At 38.7% G+C, this 19,973-nt stretch overlaps 1 protein-coding gene across 1 annotated transcript; it reads right to left on the reverse strand.

The window, feature by feature from the left end:
* Positions 1-2,367: 2,367 nt before the first annotated feature.
* Positions 2,368-3,423, reverse strand: TMSB15B (thymosin beta 15B; the record flags this gene model as incomplete). The annotated part of the gene is made up of 2 exons (XM_080795293.1): positions 2,368-2,405; positions 3,324-3,423. 2 exons carry the CDS (start codon positions 3,421-3,423, stop codon positions 2,368-2,370), a joined length of 138 nt encoding a protein of 45 aa, XP_080651419.1.
* Between the last annotated feature and the right edge of the window lie 16,550 nt (positions 3,424-19,973).

Consider the following 19,973-nt stretch of genomic DNA (forward strand, 5'->3'; position numbering starts at 1 on the left):
CATGGATGTACAGTATGTTTCTCAAATTTGCAAATAGCAATGTTGAAAGGAGAGCAAGTGTATTGGGTAACAGAATCAGGATGCAAAGTGTTCTCATCATGAGCAAACTTAAGCACACCAGCAACCATGATGTTCCCCATTCACGTAAACTGGATTCAAAGGATAAGGGAAATGTTATCTGGAGAAGCCTTAGAGGTACAGAGGCAGGCATACAACAGCTGACTTCAAATATTTGAGAACGAACAACTACATTTTTTGGGTCTCCAGCACGAAGTCCTAGGATTATTGGATAGAAGCTATAGGAAGGCAGGTTTGGGCACAGTGTAAGCAGCCTGTCAGAGCAAGGTGAGTGACTCTGCCAGATAATTACTTCAAGCAAGAGGTAAGGTATTGATGACCACTGTGGTTACTTCAAACTCTCAGATCTTCTGGCTATGCTAAGCCATGTGACTGTGTTACTTAACTTACATTTAATCAGAGTTAACCCAACTACTGTTTCACTTACTGAAGTTTATGTTATTGAAAACAGCATCCACTTCCCGTAAACCCAGTGATTATTTAAGGATATTAGCCCTTAGAAGGAATGGTAAGAGAATACTTGAGGTTGCAAATAGGTACAGACAGCATAATCGCTTTTTGTAGGAAAATATATGAATATTAATAGAGCAGTCTGGATTGTAATACAATCAAATGTTGATACTTCTAATTAGTGGGATTATAGGTGATTGGTTCTTAAAAATTTTAAGTGATGAAAGAATTGTTTAAGGGTAGGTATTGGAGCTTGCCGATTTATATGCATTCTTAATTGTATTAGTCAGTTTGAGTTGCCATAACATAATACCATAGACTGGGTGGCTTAAACAATAGAAGTTTATTTTCTCATAGTTCTAGAGGATAGAAGTCCCAGAACAAGGTCCTGCAGGATCAGTTTCTGCTGAGAACTCTCATCCTGTCTTGCAGATGGTCACTCCCTTGTGTCCTCACATGGCAGGGAGAGAGATCTCTGGTGCTTCTTTCTCTTCTTTTAAGGCCACTGTTCTATCAGACTAGGGCCCCACCCTTGGACCTCAATTAAACTTAATTACCTCCTAAATACCCTATCCCCAGATTCAGTCACATTGGGGGTTAGCTCTTTAACATATGAATTTTTTTGGAGGTAGGGGAGAACAATTCAGTACATAACACTTATGCTCACCATGAATACCAAATACTTGGCTCATTAAGATAGTAAATCTTGGGGACACCTTGGTGGTTTAGTCGTTAAGCATCTATCTTTGGCTCAGGTCATGATCTCAGTGTCCTGGGATGGAGCCCCATATGGGGGCTCCCTGCTCAGCGGGGAGCCTGCATCTCTCTCTCCAGCTCCCCCGTGCTTGTTTTTCCTCTCTCACTACCTCTCTCTATCATAAATTTAAAAAAATCTTTAAAAAAAGATAGTGAACTTTGTTCAGGACAAGGAGATGAGACGTTCAATGCTGTGGGTCATCAGCAGGTATTAGATATCTGAGTTTCTGCTCAATAGTAAGATGTGATGTGCTTAGCACAGTGTGTGCTAGCATATGCCTCCAACGCCCTTCTGCATCTATCACCAGCCTTGGACATCTCCTTCCACTAAATTTAAAAGCACATTTGAGAAAGCAACAGAGCCCAGCTAGAATTCCAGCTCTTCTTCACTTTAGATCATCACTTCAGATGTTTTCATTTCTTCATTTCTGAGATAAGGGGGCTAGTCCACATGACCTCTTCTAACTCTAAGGAAAAACACCTAGCATCGCTAAGTCAGGACCCACTGCACCTGGACAGTGGAGAGCCTATTCCATGTGAATAATCTGCCAAAGTGTCTTTCCTGCAGCCATTTTGTTTGGCTGAAAAGAGTACCCTTGGTACTTTCATTCCTTAGAAGACCACTAGGAACGAACCACAGGAGCCTTAACATATTGATTTTATTTATTATTTTATTGCTACATTAGAAATTAAAATAAACTATGAAAAGCTGCAAATCCATGCCCCTTCATGAAGATTATGGAGCAATGGAGACACCCATTGTAGAAGGTGAAAAGTAGCTTATCCTCTAGGGAGTAGAAGGACTTCACACACAAAGGTCATCAATGGTGAGATTATGGACATTTGCCCACTGGAGTTTATGCACCAATGGAAGTTTAAAAATGAATATAAGGGAACATTAGCTACGCCTGACCTCTTAGCCAGGGAGTATGAGTGTGAAGCATCAGAAGGTGCCTTAAAACCTCTACAAGCACATAAGTTTACAAAAAAAAAAAAAAACACAAAAAAAACCAAAAACCACCAAGCCCAAAACCGTGACACTCAAGCATTGCTGCAAACTGCTCTTGGGAGGAGATTCCCATCTTACGAAGTTTGAACACACTCTTTCTCCTGCTGGATAGCTGGGGGGAAAAATTTTTTTAAAAATCATTAAGAAGGTATTTTCCTAAGATTAAGTTCAGTTTCTTCCCCAAAAGCACTTTTGTAAGTCACTAAAGTTTGCCATACCTGCTTACAGGTGTGTGTGTGTGTGTGTGTGTGTGTGTGTGTGTATACTACTTGAATATTCATTAGAATCTACATCAACTACATGGTTTTTTCCCATTTAAGAGGTAAATCTATGATACTGCCATTTTTCCATATATTATTTTAAGAATGAAGAGGAACTGAACCATTTTCTTCTGATTTATCTATCCCTATACAATTAGAAAGATATACCATTTCAGACAATTTTTACTAACTTTGGAACTTTCAGATAATGCTGACATGAAAAAATGTACCCCTTGGTTTGGAGTTTCTCCAGCAGCCTGTAAGTCAGGAAGGCAAAACTGATCCCTTGATCCCTGGGAGACCAGAGTATACCCAAGAGCTAAATTGGCTCTTTCACCTCATCTTGTCATCAGGTAGAAAAGGCCAAAATCACAAAGTTTACATAGTTCTTTAGGGAGAAGATCACAGACCCAAATTGTTAGGTGTATAAAAATGGCAAATAACCAAAAATTGGACAAAACTAAGATGTTTATAATACTGAGTCCAATATCCCAAGATTGGTTTTAATGTGGCTTTTAGTAATTTTTTCAACAACCAAAAAAACCCAGTTTTTAAAAAAATTCTCCCATTATTACTAGGGCTTATTTTGTGAGAATCACTCATATAAGCCAGGTAAGAAGCAAATACTTGATATTTTTAGATAATGCATTAAATACATTGGTACTTTAATTATTGCTTACTTTGTGGCAAAATTTACAAGGAGAGTTTATTTACTGAACCTATCAACTTTCACCATTGTTTGTCTCAACAAGAAAGCTCCTATGACTTACTTTCCTTTGAGGGAAGAGTATTTTTTTCTTTAGTATTAGTTTTCTTCAGTTTTGATCTGTCGAACTTCTCCACTTCAGACAAGTCTGGCTTATCACTCATCTTGACTAACAGAAAGGCTGAAAAAAAAAATGTAACAAATCTATCTGGTAGAACTATTGTCAGACTAGAGTAACAGCCAAAATTCTCACATTTAGTATTAATGTGTATTTTACCTGCTGATTTTCTACAGGAAACAAGCAGCAGGTCTTAGAAATGTTTTTATTAGAATACTTTTCGTTCCGTGTCATTACCCTATTTCTGATAAGTAGTAAATGCCACCGAATCAGGATGTACCAGAAACCAGATGCTCTAGTAACTGGAGTCAATATGTCTCACTCTTAAAATCAGAGCAAAGGTAAAATGAAGGTGATAGAAATACATGAGCAGATAGAGACAGAAGAAAAAATAAGGACTGGGTTTAACCAGCTGATGAATTTGTCACAGGAGATAGCACTTTTTGAGCATCTTCACTTTCTAGTCAATTACTGTTGGGGGGGGGCACTTCTCCTGGGGGATATGAGCAGCACACCAAAAAGTGTGGTTAAAAAGTTGTACTGGTTTCTTTCCATTTTATCTGCCCAAAGACAGTAGATTAAATAGCCACAATAAGAGAGGGAAGGGATTTAATCTGATCATAACTAATTACATGTCTCATACCTGCTCCTTATGGCACTGGTTTGTAAATGCTGTAAGAAGACACAGCTAAATAGGATCAGATCAGCAGAACGGGATAAACAAACAGAGCTGATTTTTATTTCGCAATATTTTCTCTGCAAAGGGAAAAGTTAGGAGATGAGGTGCCCTGTGACCGTTCTGGATTTGTCAAGAAGGGACAATAGGTGACCCCAGAGATGGGAAAACAGTGCTCTCAGGCGCGTGCCTGGCCCCACCCTGGTAGGGGTTAAAAGAGGTCTAGTGCCCAGAATAGAATGGAGAGACCCCCAAACAGCCAGAAGTCCTGATTATGCCTCCCTTCCATCGAGGTCACCCTACGACCCTCTTCTGATGAGGGATCAGTAGCCAATTTCCAAGTTAGGGATACAGGGACTAACAAATATCATAAAAGTCTGGGCACATGGGTATGTTTGTCTGGAGCAGTTTGCTTACATTTTAAAATAACCATCATCTTTGCTGGGCGCACAGCCCACCTTTTGGCCACAGGAAGGGAGAGCGGGAAGTGCCAGCTCCAGAGGGCTCAAACCTGGCAGCACCCAAACTCCTCGTCCACTCAGCCTCAGGCGTGGAGCCACCGAGGACAGGCCACTCTGAGGGGGTCATTCTAAGGACCCACCCGGGGAGGACTCGGCAACTCACAGAAGGCGGCGCCGCAGACAAACGCGCGGACTCTCTAGGACGTGCAGTTAGAAACCGCCAGTCCCAACCCGGCCCCACCAGTTCCTGAGAGACCGACCCACTCTGCCCCGCAGCCGCTGCGCCCTCCTGTCCCCATAGTCTTCTGGCTCCGCCGGGACCGCAGGTCCTCACCTGATGGCTTGAAGACGGTCGAAAGGACGACGGCTGGACCAACGCCACTCCACACACTGGACGAGGTTAACCTTCCCGCGTGGCACCCCGCAGTTATAAATCGCGAAGCAGGTCCCGCCCCGGACCCCGCCCCAACCACCTCTGATTGGCTGAGAGATCCCAGGCCTTCCTCTTCACCGTCCCCCACTCACCCCCCAACCCCGGGGCTTTGGTCTTGTAGGCTGGAGTCCATTGTTTCCCCTCTTCTCAGGACCTCTCCCCTGCTTCAGTGTCTTGATGACGTCATACCGGAGCAACCTCCGCAGACACTGCCCAAGCCTTCTCTGATTCGCTGAGGGATCACCTGCTTGCCTCCCCCTTCTCTCCCACTATTTTCTTGCTAAGGATCCACTTCCCTCCTTCCCAAGTTCACTCACTCTTCCAGTATAACTGGAGCCTGAATATAAACAAAGACTTCTTTCTTGCCCAGTTATCTTCCAACATCTGGAACTGGCTTTTTATAGCCATAGCACCTAAGAACACCATGATAACCAAACAATGGTTTGCCAGTAATGCTCAGTGGCATCTGTTCTAATCCTTGGCCAGGTCATGGAGGAGGGGAGCTCCTTGAGAGGGTGGGCAGTTCAGAGTCATTCACCCCCACAGCAGAACATTTCTGTAACAGTGGTACTGTCCTATGTAAAAGTCACACTTTCAATTTTCTCAGACACTGAACATGGTAGTTGTCAGTAGGGTAATCACGGGAGGATCTACTGGAGGATCATCTTAATCTCCCCAATCCCTAGCACTTTGTTTGGCCCACAGGAGACTACGTAAGTACCTGTAGTCTATATATTGAGGTAATACATCCATGATAGAGAAGAAATTTTGGACAGCAGCACCACCCAGTGTCCATGTTGGGCGAGGAAAGTGAGGATCCAGTAGTTACTTGAAAAGACCAAAAGTTCCAGGTCACTTTCTGGGTATTCACCCAGAACCTTCGAACATTAAGGTAAGATGAAGATAGGACGATGTTTTTAGCTTGTATCCCATATTTGCCATATGGCTCGTGTATTGTGGTAAAGATATTCTACATACATCAGCACCCAGTCTCTTCACAAGGATTTCTCAGACCCTCCCCACCTTTCTCTATTCATTCCCTTTTCTGTGCTTTTGTAGCATTTTGTGTTAATTTGAGAATTTTGTTTGTCGGAGAAACTTTTAAAGCAGAAAGCCACTCTCATTCAACACACAATATTTATTAAATACCTATAGTGTCCCAGGCATTAAATATAATAAACAACAGTGTTTCCACAACTCAGATTTGAATATTGTTAACATTTGATTATATTTACTCTTTTTTAAAGAATAAAAACAGTAAAGAAAAATTTAGGTTCCCTTAACCCTCACCCCATGTCTATTCACCTTTCACTTCCCCAGGGGTAGTCCTATCCTGAATGTGTACTGTAGTTCCTAGACGATGTTTTTTTATCATCACAGATTTATACGATCTCTGTTCCTAGGAATAATATGGAACACTGTATGGACCAGTGTTTTAGGTATAAGAGAGAACTTCCACATCACTTGGGGTAAACAGGAAGTCCCAGACACACACACACCCTCCTGTAGCCCAGACTTCAAAATTTATCTTGAATCTAACTGCGTTGAATTCACCAGAACTCATCTAATAATGGTATTTAACCCCATTTGTTCTAGTCACCAAAAGAACTCCAAGATCCCCACAACAACCCTCAACTGCTGCATATTAACCCCCATAAGGCTGTGACCTCATTTCTCCTTTAGTTCACTTCTCACACCCCTCTCCTACTCTTAAAACACAATGCACCCTCAGTAATTCCTTTATATTCCCAACCTCTTCTCTGAATGTGCCCATCATTGTTTTTCCCTGACAGAAATCAGTCTTTTTCCTGGGGACTCTGTGTCCCGTGAAGCCCACACAAGAGGAGCAGATGACTTTTCTCTCCCACCATCATTGTACTGCAGATCCTGAAGGTCAAGTCTTCCTAGCTTGTCATTGCTGCCATTAGACCATTCCTCTCCCACATCTCTGAAAACCTCTAGTTTTTGACAGCCTGTCACCAACTAGCCTTCATTTTTGTTGTCATATACCAAACTTCATCCCCACCCTGCAATTTCTCAAAGGTTTTAGCTCCTGGAGCACAGTCACTTTCAATGGTAGCAGTCCTGTCTTAATTCCCAGTGAGCTCAAGAGTGATCATTCTGACACACTGACTCCTTTAGTTCCTTGAACATTTCTCCTTTGTGACATTGCATATGGCCCCACCTCATATACTTACTGACATGGCTATACACTAGGCCTTGACAGCAATTTTAGTAACCCCTCTGTAATCTCAATTTCAAACATCCCTTTCTATGACTATCACCTACTCTTTTTCCAGCTCACTCCCTTTGGTATAGAGACCCCACTATCCTTCAACCTCACCAGAATCTCCAGTCCATTGGTCCTACCATATTTTCACCATCTCTTACTCCCTTATTGTCTTTTCTCCCATCTTCCCTAGATCAAATGTCATGCCCAGTCCTTATAGTCCCTCATTTACATAGCTAAACCTAGTTGGAGGAAAATACACAGCCACATGACTAATTGCAGTTTAAATTCATGACCACAAAGGTCAATCAGGCCCTTACTGCTACCAAGCAATCACTCTATAAGTATCCTGTCCCTTACTTCCAACACCACCTCAGCATCCCAACTCTTCACATGCTTATTATTTCACTAGAAAATTTAAACCATAATTCCACAGACTCCTATCACCATATTGCTTCACTTGCCAACACCTGCATCTGTATATATGGCCCTCCTGTTGATACTATATATGATTGTTTGGGGCTGAATTATATCCCCCAAAACCCATATGTTGAAATTCTAAACTCCAGTACCTCAGAATGTGACTTTACCTTTTTAAAGAAGTAATTAAGGTGAAATGAGCCCATATTGGTAGACCCTAATCCAGTACGACTGGTATCTCTCTAAGAGATTAGGGCACAGATAATGCAGTCCTGATAGTCAAGGAGAGAGGTCGCACCAGAAACCAAACTGCAGATATCTTGATCTCAGACCTCTAGCCTCTGTAATTGTGAGAAAATTAATTCTTTTTGTTTAGGGGCACCTGGGTGGCATGGTTGATTGAGCGGCTGACTCTTGGTTTTGGCTCAGTTCATGATCTCAGGGTCCTTGGATCAAGCCCCACATCAGGCTTCATGCCCAGCACAGAGTCTGCTTGAGATTCTTTCTTGCTCTCATCCTGCCCCTCCTCCCTGCTCTCTCTCCCTCTCTCTAAAATAAATAAATGCAATCTTTAAAAAGTTAATATATGTTGTTTAAACCACCCAGTCTGTGGTCCTTTGTTTTGCCAGCCCTAGCAAACTAATATAATATTTCCAGATACTCCTCTAAAGCCAGACCCTCTCTTTTCCCACTAGATTTCTTTCTCTCATACCAATTCACCAATACCACTATCATCTTTCTCCCTTTTATCACCAACATCACCAATGTTATGCTCTATATTAGGTCATTTCTATCAGGATACAATCACGCTATTATATCTTATTTTATCTTATTATATTTATTATATAAATATATTTATATTATCTATAAATTATATAAATATAACATAAAATATATATATTATATTTATCTTATTATATCTTATCTTCACATATATACTTTTTATATATGCATTATTTTACATATACGTTCTCTTGACTCCACTCCCCCACCTGCTATCACCCCATTTCTTTTCTCCCTTTTGATGCAAATCTTTTTTCAGATATACATGATATATATTTCCAAGTGCAATATTTGGAGGCATCATTTGAACTAATGTTCCTGGTCTAAGACTGAATTCCTCATTCTACCTACATCAACTTGGTATCAAGAACAAGCCCCAGATGACCATCCTTTCCTAGACCACTACCCTCTCTACCTACTCTCCACCTCACTCATTCTGTCCCAGCTATTGCCTCTCTACTGTTCCTCCAACAAGCCACTTTCTCTGTTGCCTAGGGCCTTTTTAATATCTGTTCCATCTGTCAGGAATGTTCTTCCCCCAGATATCCACTTGGACTACTCCATCATTCCTTTGTAATTTTATCTATTTTTTTAAAGATTTTATTCATTTATTTGACAGACAGAGGTCACAAGTAGGCAGAGAGGCAGGCACAGAGAGAGAGGGTGGAGGAAGCAGGCTCCCTGCTGAGCAGAGAGCCCGATGCGGGGCTCGATCCCAGGACCCTGAGATCATGACCTGAGCCGAAGGCAGAGGCTTAACCCACTGAGCCACCCAGGTGCCCCTGTAATTTTATCTATTTACTGTTACAGGTTTTCACCTGCTATTCTCATTTGAACACATTCCAATCAGGGGTCCACCTTCACCACTCTACTGAAATTTATCTTGTCGAGGTTGTGAATAATGTCTACATTGTTCAACCCAATGTTCAGTTCTTAGTCCTTGTCTTACTTGCCTTATTAGCAGCATTTAGCACAGCGGATGAGACCCTCCTCCTTGGTTCAAGGTCTTCACTTGGCTTCCAGGACCCCACGCTCTCCTATTCTCTAATCTCACTGGCTGTTCCTTCTTAGTCTCCTTTACTGGCTTCCTCTCTCCTCCAAGACCTCTTAAAATGGGAGTGCCTGTAGGCAAAATCCCAAATTCTCTTCTTTTTTTTCCTTATTTATTAATTCATTTATTTTTATTGAGCTATAGTTGACATTTTGAAATGTATTAGTTTTAGGTATACAATATAATGATTTGATATACTGTGGAGTGATTACCACAATAAGTTTAGTTAACATCCATCACAACACATAGCTACACATTTTTTTCTTTGTGTTGAGAACTTTCACGATTTATTCTCTTAGCAACTTTCAAATACATATACAATATTATTAACTGTAGCCACAGTGGTGTACATTACATCCCCAGAAGTTAATTATCTTATTTTTAATTTAAATTCAATTAATTAACATATAATGTATTATTTGTTTCAGAGGTACAGGTCTGTGATTCATCAGTCTTATATAATACCCAGTGCTCATTACAACACATACCTTCCCCAATGTCCATCACCCAGTTATCCCATCCCCCCACCCCATTCCCCTACAGCAACCCTCAGTTCGTTTCCTAAGATTAAGAGTCTCTTATGGTTTGTCTCCCTCTCTGGTTTTGTCTTGTTTCATTTTTCTCCTCTCTTCCCCAATGATCCTTTACCTTGTTTCTTAAATTCCACATATCAGTGAGATTATATGATAATCGTCTTTCTCTGATTGCCTTATTTCACTTCGCATTATACCCTCTAGCTCCATCCACATTGTTGCAAGTGGCAAGATTTCTTTTTTTTTTTCTTGATGGTTCTCTATTCCTCTTCTTTCCATCCTACTCACACTCCCGTGGTAGTCTCTTCCAGTCCAGTTCTTCAGAACCATTTCTATGCTGACAACTCCCAAATTCATGTCTGCAGACCAGGTCTGTATCCCAAACTGCAGTCTAATATATTCAACTACCTACTTAGCACCACCACTCAGATGTCTAAGAGAAATCTCAAACTCAAAATGACCCTGACAGGGGTGCCTGGGTGGCTTGGTCAGTTAGGCATCCCACTCTTGATCTCAGCTCAGGTCTTGATCTTAGGGTGGTGAGTTCAAGCCCAGCGTGGAGCCTATATTTTAAAAAAATGTTCAGATTGAACTCCTAGTCTTTTTCTCCTATAGCCTTCTCTATCAGAATTGATTGCAAATCCATCACCCCATCTGCTCAGGCCAAAAATCTTGACATCATTTCAGTTCCTCTCTTTCACTCCCACTATACATCCAATCCATCAGGAAGTCATTTTAGTTGTACTTCAGAATGAATCCAAAACTCAGCCATTTCTCATTATCTCCATTGCTACATATAAGGTCCAATCCACCATCATATATCATCTGAATAACAGCAACAGCCTTCTAAAAGCTCTCTTTGCTTTCATACTCGATCCCCCACGGTGCATCTTAGCACAAAAATGAAGGTGATAATTTAAAAATATAGATCACATCATGGTCCTTCTGTGCTGAAAATCCTGCAAAGATACGCAATCCCACTCAGAGGGAGAGCCGAAGTCCTTATGAAAGCCATACAGTTTTTGGTTCTTCATTATATCTCTCACCTTTCCATCTGCTCACTTCATCACTCACTCTGTTACATCTGTGGTCACCTTCCACTTCCCCAGGGGTAGTCCTTTGCAATGTACCTCTGGAAGGAGTGCTCTTTTCTAAGATACCCATTTTGGATAAATTTTCTCACCTCCTTCAAAGCTCAAATCTCACCATTTCAATGAGGCCTACCTGAACTATCTTATTTAATACTGCAACTTGTCCATCCCAGTTCTATCTGCCTTACCCTGCTCTGCTTTCATCACTAATGCACTGCACAACTTATTACTATGTTACTATGTTTATTGTTTTATTTTAGTCTTCCCCCATTGAAATGTAAAGTCCATGAAGACAAATATCTCTATTTTGTTCACTGATCCCAAGTAACTAGAATTGTGCACAAGATGAAGATTTCTTAAACAAATTATTTTTCTGGTGTTCTTTTCCGCCTTTCCTGCCATGCTCCAAAAGACTGCTCACACCCTGAGATGATTAAAATATTTACTCATTTTCTTCTAGTTCTTTTTGTTCTTATTATTTGCATTTAAATATTTGATCCTTCTGGGGTGCCTGGCTGACTCAGTTGGATGAGCATGTGATTCTTGATCTTGGGGTCATTAGTTTGAGCCCCAAGTTAAGTGTAGAGGTACTTGAATAAAATTTTTTAATTTAAAAAATATTTGATCATTCTGGAATTTATACTACAAAAATTTGGAATTTATATAACAAAAATCAGCTTGGGGGTCCTACATGGCTTAGTTGGTTAAGCATCCAACTCTTGATTTCAGCTCAGGTCATGATCTCAGGGTTATGAGACTGAGCCCTGTGACAGGCTCTGTACTTAGCAAGGAGTCTGCTTGAGATTCTCTCTCTCCCTCTGTCCCTCCCCCCACACTCTCCCTCCTTCTTTCTCTAAAATAAATAAATAAATATTTTTTAAAACAAGCTAATTTTTTTCCTCAACTGGTTATCCCATTATCTTATAGCATTTATTTAATAACTTGCACTGTTTTCTAATGATTTTTGCATCACAACAAATTATAGCACACTAGGTATAGCCTTCTACAAAGTGCTGTTTTCATCCAACATTATGATTGTTTATATTTACTCTTACTTATACTGTAAGACATATACAACAATTTTAAGTGATATATAATATTCCATTTTATGAATATCTTATAGTTTATATATTGCCATTCTTGTGGACACTTAAGTTGTTTCCTTTTTTTCTATTACAAACAACGCTGCAATTGATATTATTGCTATAGCTTCCTGTTGTTCTATAGACATGTCTTCTGGAAGTGAAATTGCTAAATGACAGAGTATGTGCATATTCAACCTGACTAGATTGTCAAATAGCTTGCTTTAGTAATTGAACAAATTTACATGCATATCTGGAATGTAGAATAGTTTCCATTTTCCCCTCATTTTTGAAAATAAGCATTTACAGATTTCTCTTTACCAGTCTAATGAGTGAAAATGAGCATCTTCCTGGTGTTTGAATGCATTTCCCAGATTATTTCATGATGCTAGCATGTTTGTTTGTTTTTTTTTAAACCCTTCCAGAATCATAGTATTTTATCTTATTTTAAAGAGATTTCACCCATTTGAGAGAGAGAGTGCGCACGCATGAGCCAGGGGGAGGGGCAGATGGAGAAGCAGACTCCGTGCTGAGCAGGGAACCAGATGCAGAACTCCATTCCAAGACCCTGAGATCAAGACCTGAGCTGAAGGCAGATGCTCAACCCACTGAGCCACCCAGGTGCCCCAGGTTAGCATGTTTTTATACATTTTGGGGGCATACATATTTCCTCAAATGAATTGCCTTCTGATATACTTTACCCATTTTTCTTTTGTCTGTCTTTGAGTATTGCTACATATTCTATAGCTTAATTGTTAGTCTACAATATATCTTGCAAAAATTTTTTCTGCATTCATATTTTGTTGGTTTACAACAAGTGTGTGTAACTGGAATAAGCCTTCTTGAGGAAAAAATGACTTTTGGTACACATGCAACTCAACTGGTGGGAACCATGTACAAGAAAGTATACTATTAAGACAGGTTTTCAAAATATTTTATGTATGTATAATATACATACAGAAAAAATGGACACATCTTAATTATACATCTTCATGAATGTTCATAAAATGAAGACACCCATATAACCAGCCCCCAGATCAAGACACAGAACATGAGTAGCCCCCGAGAAGCCTCTCTTGTACTCCCTTTCAGTGACTATGCCCAAGGATGTTAACCACTCTCCTGACACTTTTGTCCCTTTTGTACTTTTAGTAAATGAAATCATTCTGCATATACTTCTGTGTGTCTGGCTTCTTTTGCTCAGCATTTGTTTTGTGAGATTCATCTATGTTGTCATGTGTATTTGTAGTTAGTTTGTCCTCCTTTATGTATCACATTTCAATATAACACTATTAATTCTAATGTTGATGGACATTAAGGTTTTATCTAGTTTGGGGTTATTACAAATAGTGCTGTTACAAGCATACTTACTCATGTCTTTTAATGAACATACATATGCATTTTTCTTTGGCATATATCTCAAAGTAAAGCTTCTGGTCAAAGGACATGCATATGTTCAGCTTTAGTAGATACAACCAACTAATTTTCCAAAAAGTGTGTACAAATTATTGCTTGTCTTTTGACTTTAACTTTGTCTTTTATTATGCAATCTTTGTGAAACCCATTGTATAAATCTTTTTCTTTAAAAGTTGTGTCTTGTTCAGGAAATTCTTCTCTGCTATGAGGACATTATGATTTTTGTCTATATTTTTAATGTACTTTAAATTTTGTCTTGTGTACTTTAGGTCTTTTATAGATCTAGACTTTGTTTTGTATAAAGCATGTATCTAAATTTTTTCCATAAGGGAGATCAATTGTCAATCATATTTATTAAATTATCCATCCTTTCTTCACCTCTTTGCAATATCACATCTTTCATATACCAATTTCCCATATCTGACTTTTCCAATTTTGCAATCAATTGTCAATTTCTACCAAAAAATAAGCACTTTAATCGTTTGTTTGGAATATTATTATATTTATGGATTAATTTGAGAAGAATTGCTAATTTATTGACATGAAGTCTTCTCATGCATGAATGCAGTATTGTTGAGAAAGACAATCCACCATGGGCCCTGAGCATCCCTACATGTTCTTGCTGAATATACAAAAAATGAAAGTCCCTGAAAACGCTTTATCTGAGTTGTTTGAGGTGAACAACCCTGAGGGATGAAGACACATCTCCCCACAGACAAAGAGTGAGCTTGGTTCTGCTTCCTACAAAAGTGAACTCATTGTTCCTCTCCAGTAATGCAGTCCATTATATGTACAGTAATCCATCATGGGTCCTTTACAAGTACCTCGTGGGACTTGGAGGATATTGGGAACATACACAAATTAATATGAAGCTCTGATTGCTCCTTTTGCTGTAAATAATAAAAATCTTCATCTCTCACCTAAGATTCTCATGTCTTTTACCAAAATTCATGAAACTATGGCAGGTTAATGTGTTAGCTTGTAGACAGGGTAAAATCCCAGACCCTATGCAGTTCTTAACAAACATTTGTCCACTTTCAGGTATTTTTAAAGTTTTCCTTTAGTGTAATTTTATAATTTCGTGCATAATGACTTGTCCCTCTTTGTTAGCTATCTTCTTAGCTGCCTTATAGATTTGGGGACTACTGTGAATGAGCCTTTTTTTCAATTGAATTTTTAAATTGGTTGTGAATTCTACAAACTTGTTACATGTCACTAGTGTACCTACTCCAATGGAATAATGTATTATTTCCCTCAGTAGACTGTTGACTTCTCTTAAGAGCAAAAACCAGGCCTTATTCGTGTCTATATTCTTCCACTGAAACTTTTAATTCAATTAACATTTATTGAACATCTACCATGTATCAGTTGCTAAATAAAGAATGAGAGGTATCTAATCATAAATTAAATAGGATGCCTGCTCTCAAGGAATTTACAAAATGTGAAGAAGACACAAATCCTCAAAAGAACATCATTAAGAAAGTAATATTATGTGAGATGCCTGAGTGGCTCAGTCATTAAGCCTTTGTATCCTGCACACAAAGAAGTGGTTACTGACATTTGTTATTGCCAATAAAAAAGTCACCAAGCAGGATGCAGGGATGGCTCAGTTGGTAAGCATCTGCCTTGGGCTCAGGTCATGATCCCAGGGTCCTGGGATTGAGTCCCGCATCAGGCTTCTTGCTCGGCGGAGAGCCTGCTTCTCCTTCTGCCTGCCTCTCCCCCTGCCTGTTCTCTCTCTTTGTCTCTCTCTGACAAATAAATAAAAAGTCTTTAAAAAAAATAAAAAAAGAAAGTAATATTATGTATCACAGCAGAAATATAAACAAAGTACTATGGAAGTAGGGGCAATTCATTGTGACTTGGAGGATTCTGGAAGTCCTCATACAATAAGTAGTGTTTGAGTTGGGTCTCAAAAGGTAATTAAGATCTAGACTAGTGCAGATGGAAAACAGGGAAGGGAGTTGACTTCTCCTACCATGCCCGGCATTCAAGGCCTTACACAATTCAGCCCCAAGTTACCCTTCTAAACTCAGCTGTTAAGTTCTTCAAAAATTAAAAATTAGCCTCTCATTTATTAACCATCTTCCAGATTCATAATGTTTGAGTTCCCACCACATTGCTTTGCACTATAGCACAATGGTTTAAAGCAAAAGATCTAGAATCAGGCAAATTTGGATTCTGGCCCAGGTTCTACAACTTACTGGCTATGAGATTTGGGGCAAATGAAAACTAGTTATGGTGCTTATCTCATAGGATTGTGTGATAAAGAGATAATTCTTGTAAAGTTTTGATATACAACCTGGCACAGAGTATGCACTCAATAAATATTAGCTATTATGAATGTTACCTCTATTTTATCCATCTCTCTGGAATTAATTCTCAAGTCAATTAAAGCACATTTATTATAGGGGTACCTGGGTGACTCAGTCAGTTAAGTGGTTGCCTTTGGCTCAGATCATGATCCCAGGATCCTGGGATTGAGCCCCACATCAGGTTCCTTGTTCATCAGGAGCTTCTCCCTGCCACTACCCCTGCTTGTGCTTGCTCTCCCCCCCAACCCCGTGTCAAATAAATATATAAAATCTTGTTTTAAAAACCCAAATTTAGGGGAACCTGGGTGGCTCAGTGGGTTAAAGCCTCTGCCTTTGGCTCAGGTCATGATCCCAGGGTCCTGGGATCGAGCCCCACATTGGGATCTCTGCTCAGCGGGGAGCCTGCTTCTTCCCTTCCTCTCTCTCTGCCTGCCTCTCTGCCTACCTGTGATCTCTGTCTGTCAAATAAATAAAATCTTTTTAAAAAACCCCACATTTATTGTATATCCACTATGTGTAATAGGTGATATTAGGTATCATGGAGAACACAAAGATGAATAAGACCCTATACATGCCTCCCCAGTGACCTGTCAAGTAGAAGATATAAAATAGGTTCAGAAAAAAATCATGAGGCAAGCCAAATGAAAAGTCTTGGATACTCAATCCAGTTTTCCATAGCATGAAGAAGTTGGACCACATGATCACCAAGACTATTTCCAAGCCTAACATTATGATTCTGTGACTTCTATGATTGTAAGTGATACATCAAGATTATTAACTACCGGGGAAAAGTGAAAAAGAGGTTAAACCAAATTCTACTTGGGAGAGCTGAGGGTACGTACCTGCATAGAGGAAATGACATTGAATTGTGTCATGATATATGGGTATCATTTGGTGAAGGAAGAAATGGGGGCAGTGGAATTCCAGGTAGAGGGGATATAAGAACAAAGGAAAGTATAGGGCACACTCAGGGAATACCCAGCAGTTTTGTGTGGTTAGAACATCAGGATTTATAATGTTTAAGTAGAGGAAAAATAAGGTGGAAACTTGTGTCAGATTATGGAGAACCTGGAATGTCATGTTAAGTGGTATGGATTTTATTTTATAAGCTGTTCACATTGGAAGGTTATAAGGAGTCCTGTTAAAAGTAGTTGTGGCAGTTGTTTAGGTATAAAATAATGAAGGGTTAATTAATAATAAAGAACTGTGGGTTTAACAGCAGAAAAAAAAAGGATAGGAATCTTTTGACATTTTCTATTACTGCTTTGTGTATCTTGTTGAATAATTTTTAATCAAACATTTCTTGAGAGCATGGACCATTCATTCATTCCATGAAGAGTTATTGATTGAGCACCTAATATGTGCCAGACACTCTTCTGAGGACTGAAAATATAGTGGTGAATGAGAGGGTCAAGATCCCCATGTGTCTGACTTATTTCACATAACATAATACCTTCTATGTCCATCCATCTTGATGCAAATGGCAAAATTTTCATTTTCAAGTGGCTGAGTAATTTTCCATCATACATATATGCCACATCTTTATCCATTCACCCATAAACAGAAACTTAGATTATTTCCATAGCTATTATAATAGTTGCTGTAAACATATATTAGGACTCTTGGTGTTGAAAGTATTGAAAAATGATGATAATGCTGGAAGTGGGAAGACAAGGAACAGGTTGGTAGAGGAAATAACAAGTTTTAGCTTTGAATATTAACTTTGGGATGCCAATAAGATATCTTTGGAAATGTCAAGTAGGCAGTTGTAAATAGACATCTTGAGCTTTTTTGTGCTCCATCCCACTGTTCTTCTCAATTAACATAGTAATTTGTTTTAGGTGTACTGTTTATTTTTTGAAAACTTAATAAAATATTGGCATCCTTACAGATAATGGTATGTTATATTAATTGATATATACTAAATTAAGAATGTCGATATAAGGGATTAACACATATAAGCTGTTTAAATAACACAAGGTATATATTCTCTTTTAAAACAAAACAGAAGAGCATTACCTATAAGAAACTCATTATAATCCCATTCCTGATAATTCTCTTGTTAGCAATTTTTTAAAAATTCAGTAACTAATAAAAATCCAACAAAAGATATGCTAGACACTATGAAAAACGTAAAACTTTGAGAAACATTAAAATTAGAATCTCAACCATAATTTTTGCTTACATTAAAAGTCAACAGTTACTTTTAATAAAGTTAAAATCTCAACAGTTTTATAAAAAATAAAATCTCAGCATCTATTTTTGTAGATATCGATGAGAGCAGTTAAGAAACTCTTGAAGAGGGCGCCTGTGTGGCTCAGTGGGTTAAGACTCTGCCTTCAGCTCAGGTCATTATCTCAGGGTCCTGGGATCAAGGCCTGCATCAGGCTCTCTGCTCAGCAGGGAAGCTGCTTCTCCCTCTCTCTCTGCCTGCCTCTTTGTCTACTTGTGATCTCTCTCTCTGTCAAGTAAATAAAACCTTAAAAAAAGAAAAGAAACTCTTAAAGAACATAAAGTAGGAAGACTTTCCCTATCAGATATCAAGACTTATTACAAAGCAACAGTAATTAAAGCAATGTAATATTGGCACAAGATTAGAAAAATAGATCAATGGAGTAGAATAGAGAGGCCACAAATAGTCCTAAGAATATATGAACGCTTAATATTTGACGGAGTTGGCATTGTGAATTAGAGAGAAAATGAAAGATTTTTCAACAAATGTTAATTGGAGCAATTGAGTATTTATAAGGAAATATAAAATTGGGTCTCTATTCTTACACACTGCACAAAAATAATTCCATATATATTAAAAAACCTAAGTACAAGGGCGCCTGGGTGGCTCAGTTGATTAAGCATCTGCCTTCAGCTCAGGTCATGATCCCAGAGGCCTGGAATCAGGCTCTGCATCAGGCTCCCGACTCAAGGGAAAGTCTTTTTCTCCCTCTACCCCTGTCCCTGCTCATGTTCCCTCTTGTTCTCTCTCTCTCAAATAAATAAATAAAATCTTTAAAAAGAAAGCCTAAGTGAAAAGGACAAAAATTTAGAAATTTGAAATGTTAAAATAGAGAAAACATCTTCATCTTCATATTCATATTCATATCAGTATATTTTCTGTTTGGGGAGATAGAGAAGGATTTATTTGAAAAACACAAAAAAGCACTATGATAAAAATGGTTGATAACTGACTATATTATAATTAAGAACCCCTGCTTATTGAAAGAAACTATCAAGAAAATTATCAAAACATAAGAGACAAAGTGGGGAAAGATATATGCAACACATATGAAGGACAAAGGACTAAATTTAAGATCTATAAATAACTCCTACAAATTAATTTGAAAAAACTATACTACCCAATAGGGAAAAAATGGTAAATGTCTTGAACAAATGATCCACAAAATAATGAAAACTAATGCCTAATAAGCTTTCAAAAAGATGCTCAACATCATTAATAATCAGGAGACTCAAATTAGGAGGCCATTTTACTTACTACATTGGTGAAAATTAAAGTCTAATAAATGTTGGTCAGCAGGGGGAGCAATAGGAAATGTTAAATATGGCTGGTAGGGGTATAAATTTGTACATGCCATTAGGAAAAGCGAGGCACAATCTACTAATGTTGAAGGTGCACATACCCTATAAGCCAGAAATTCCACTTTTAGGTAAATATCCTAGACAGGTTTGTGTTTATGTATACTACCAAGAATATTCATGGTAGCACTGTTTTCCAACAGTCAAAAAGTAGAAAAAATCAGAATGTCCCCAGAGTTATCATGGATAAATTGTGGTATGTTCACACAATGGTACATACAACAATAAAAGTGAAGTAACCAAACGACAAGTTATCACTACACACCTATTAGAATGACCAAAATTCAAAACACTGATAATGCCAAATGTTGATGAAGATGTGGAACAGCGGGAACTCTTATCCATTACTGGTAAGAATGCAAAATGGTACAGGCACTTTGGAAGAAAGTTTGACAATTTCTTATAATATTCAACATACACTTACATACAATCCAGCAATTGTTCTCCTTGGTATTTATCCAAAGGAGATGAAACCTTATGTCCACCCAAAAACCTGCATGTAGATGTTTATAAC

Source organism: Martes martes (assembly GCF_963455335.1).
Source record: "Martes martes genome assembly, chromosome: X".
In the NCBI taxonomy this organism is placed as follows: Eukaryota; Metazoa; Chordata; class Mammalia; order Carnivora; family Mustelidae; genus Martes; species Martes martes.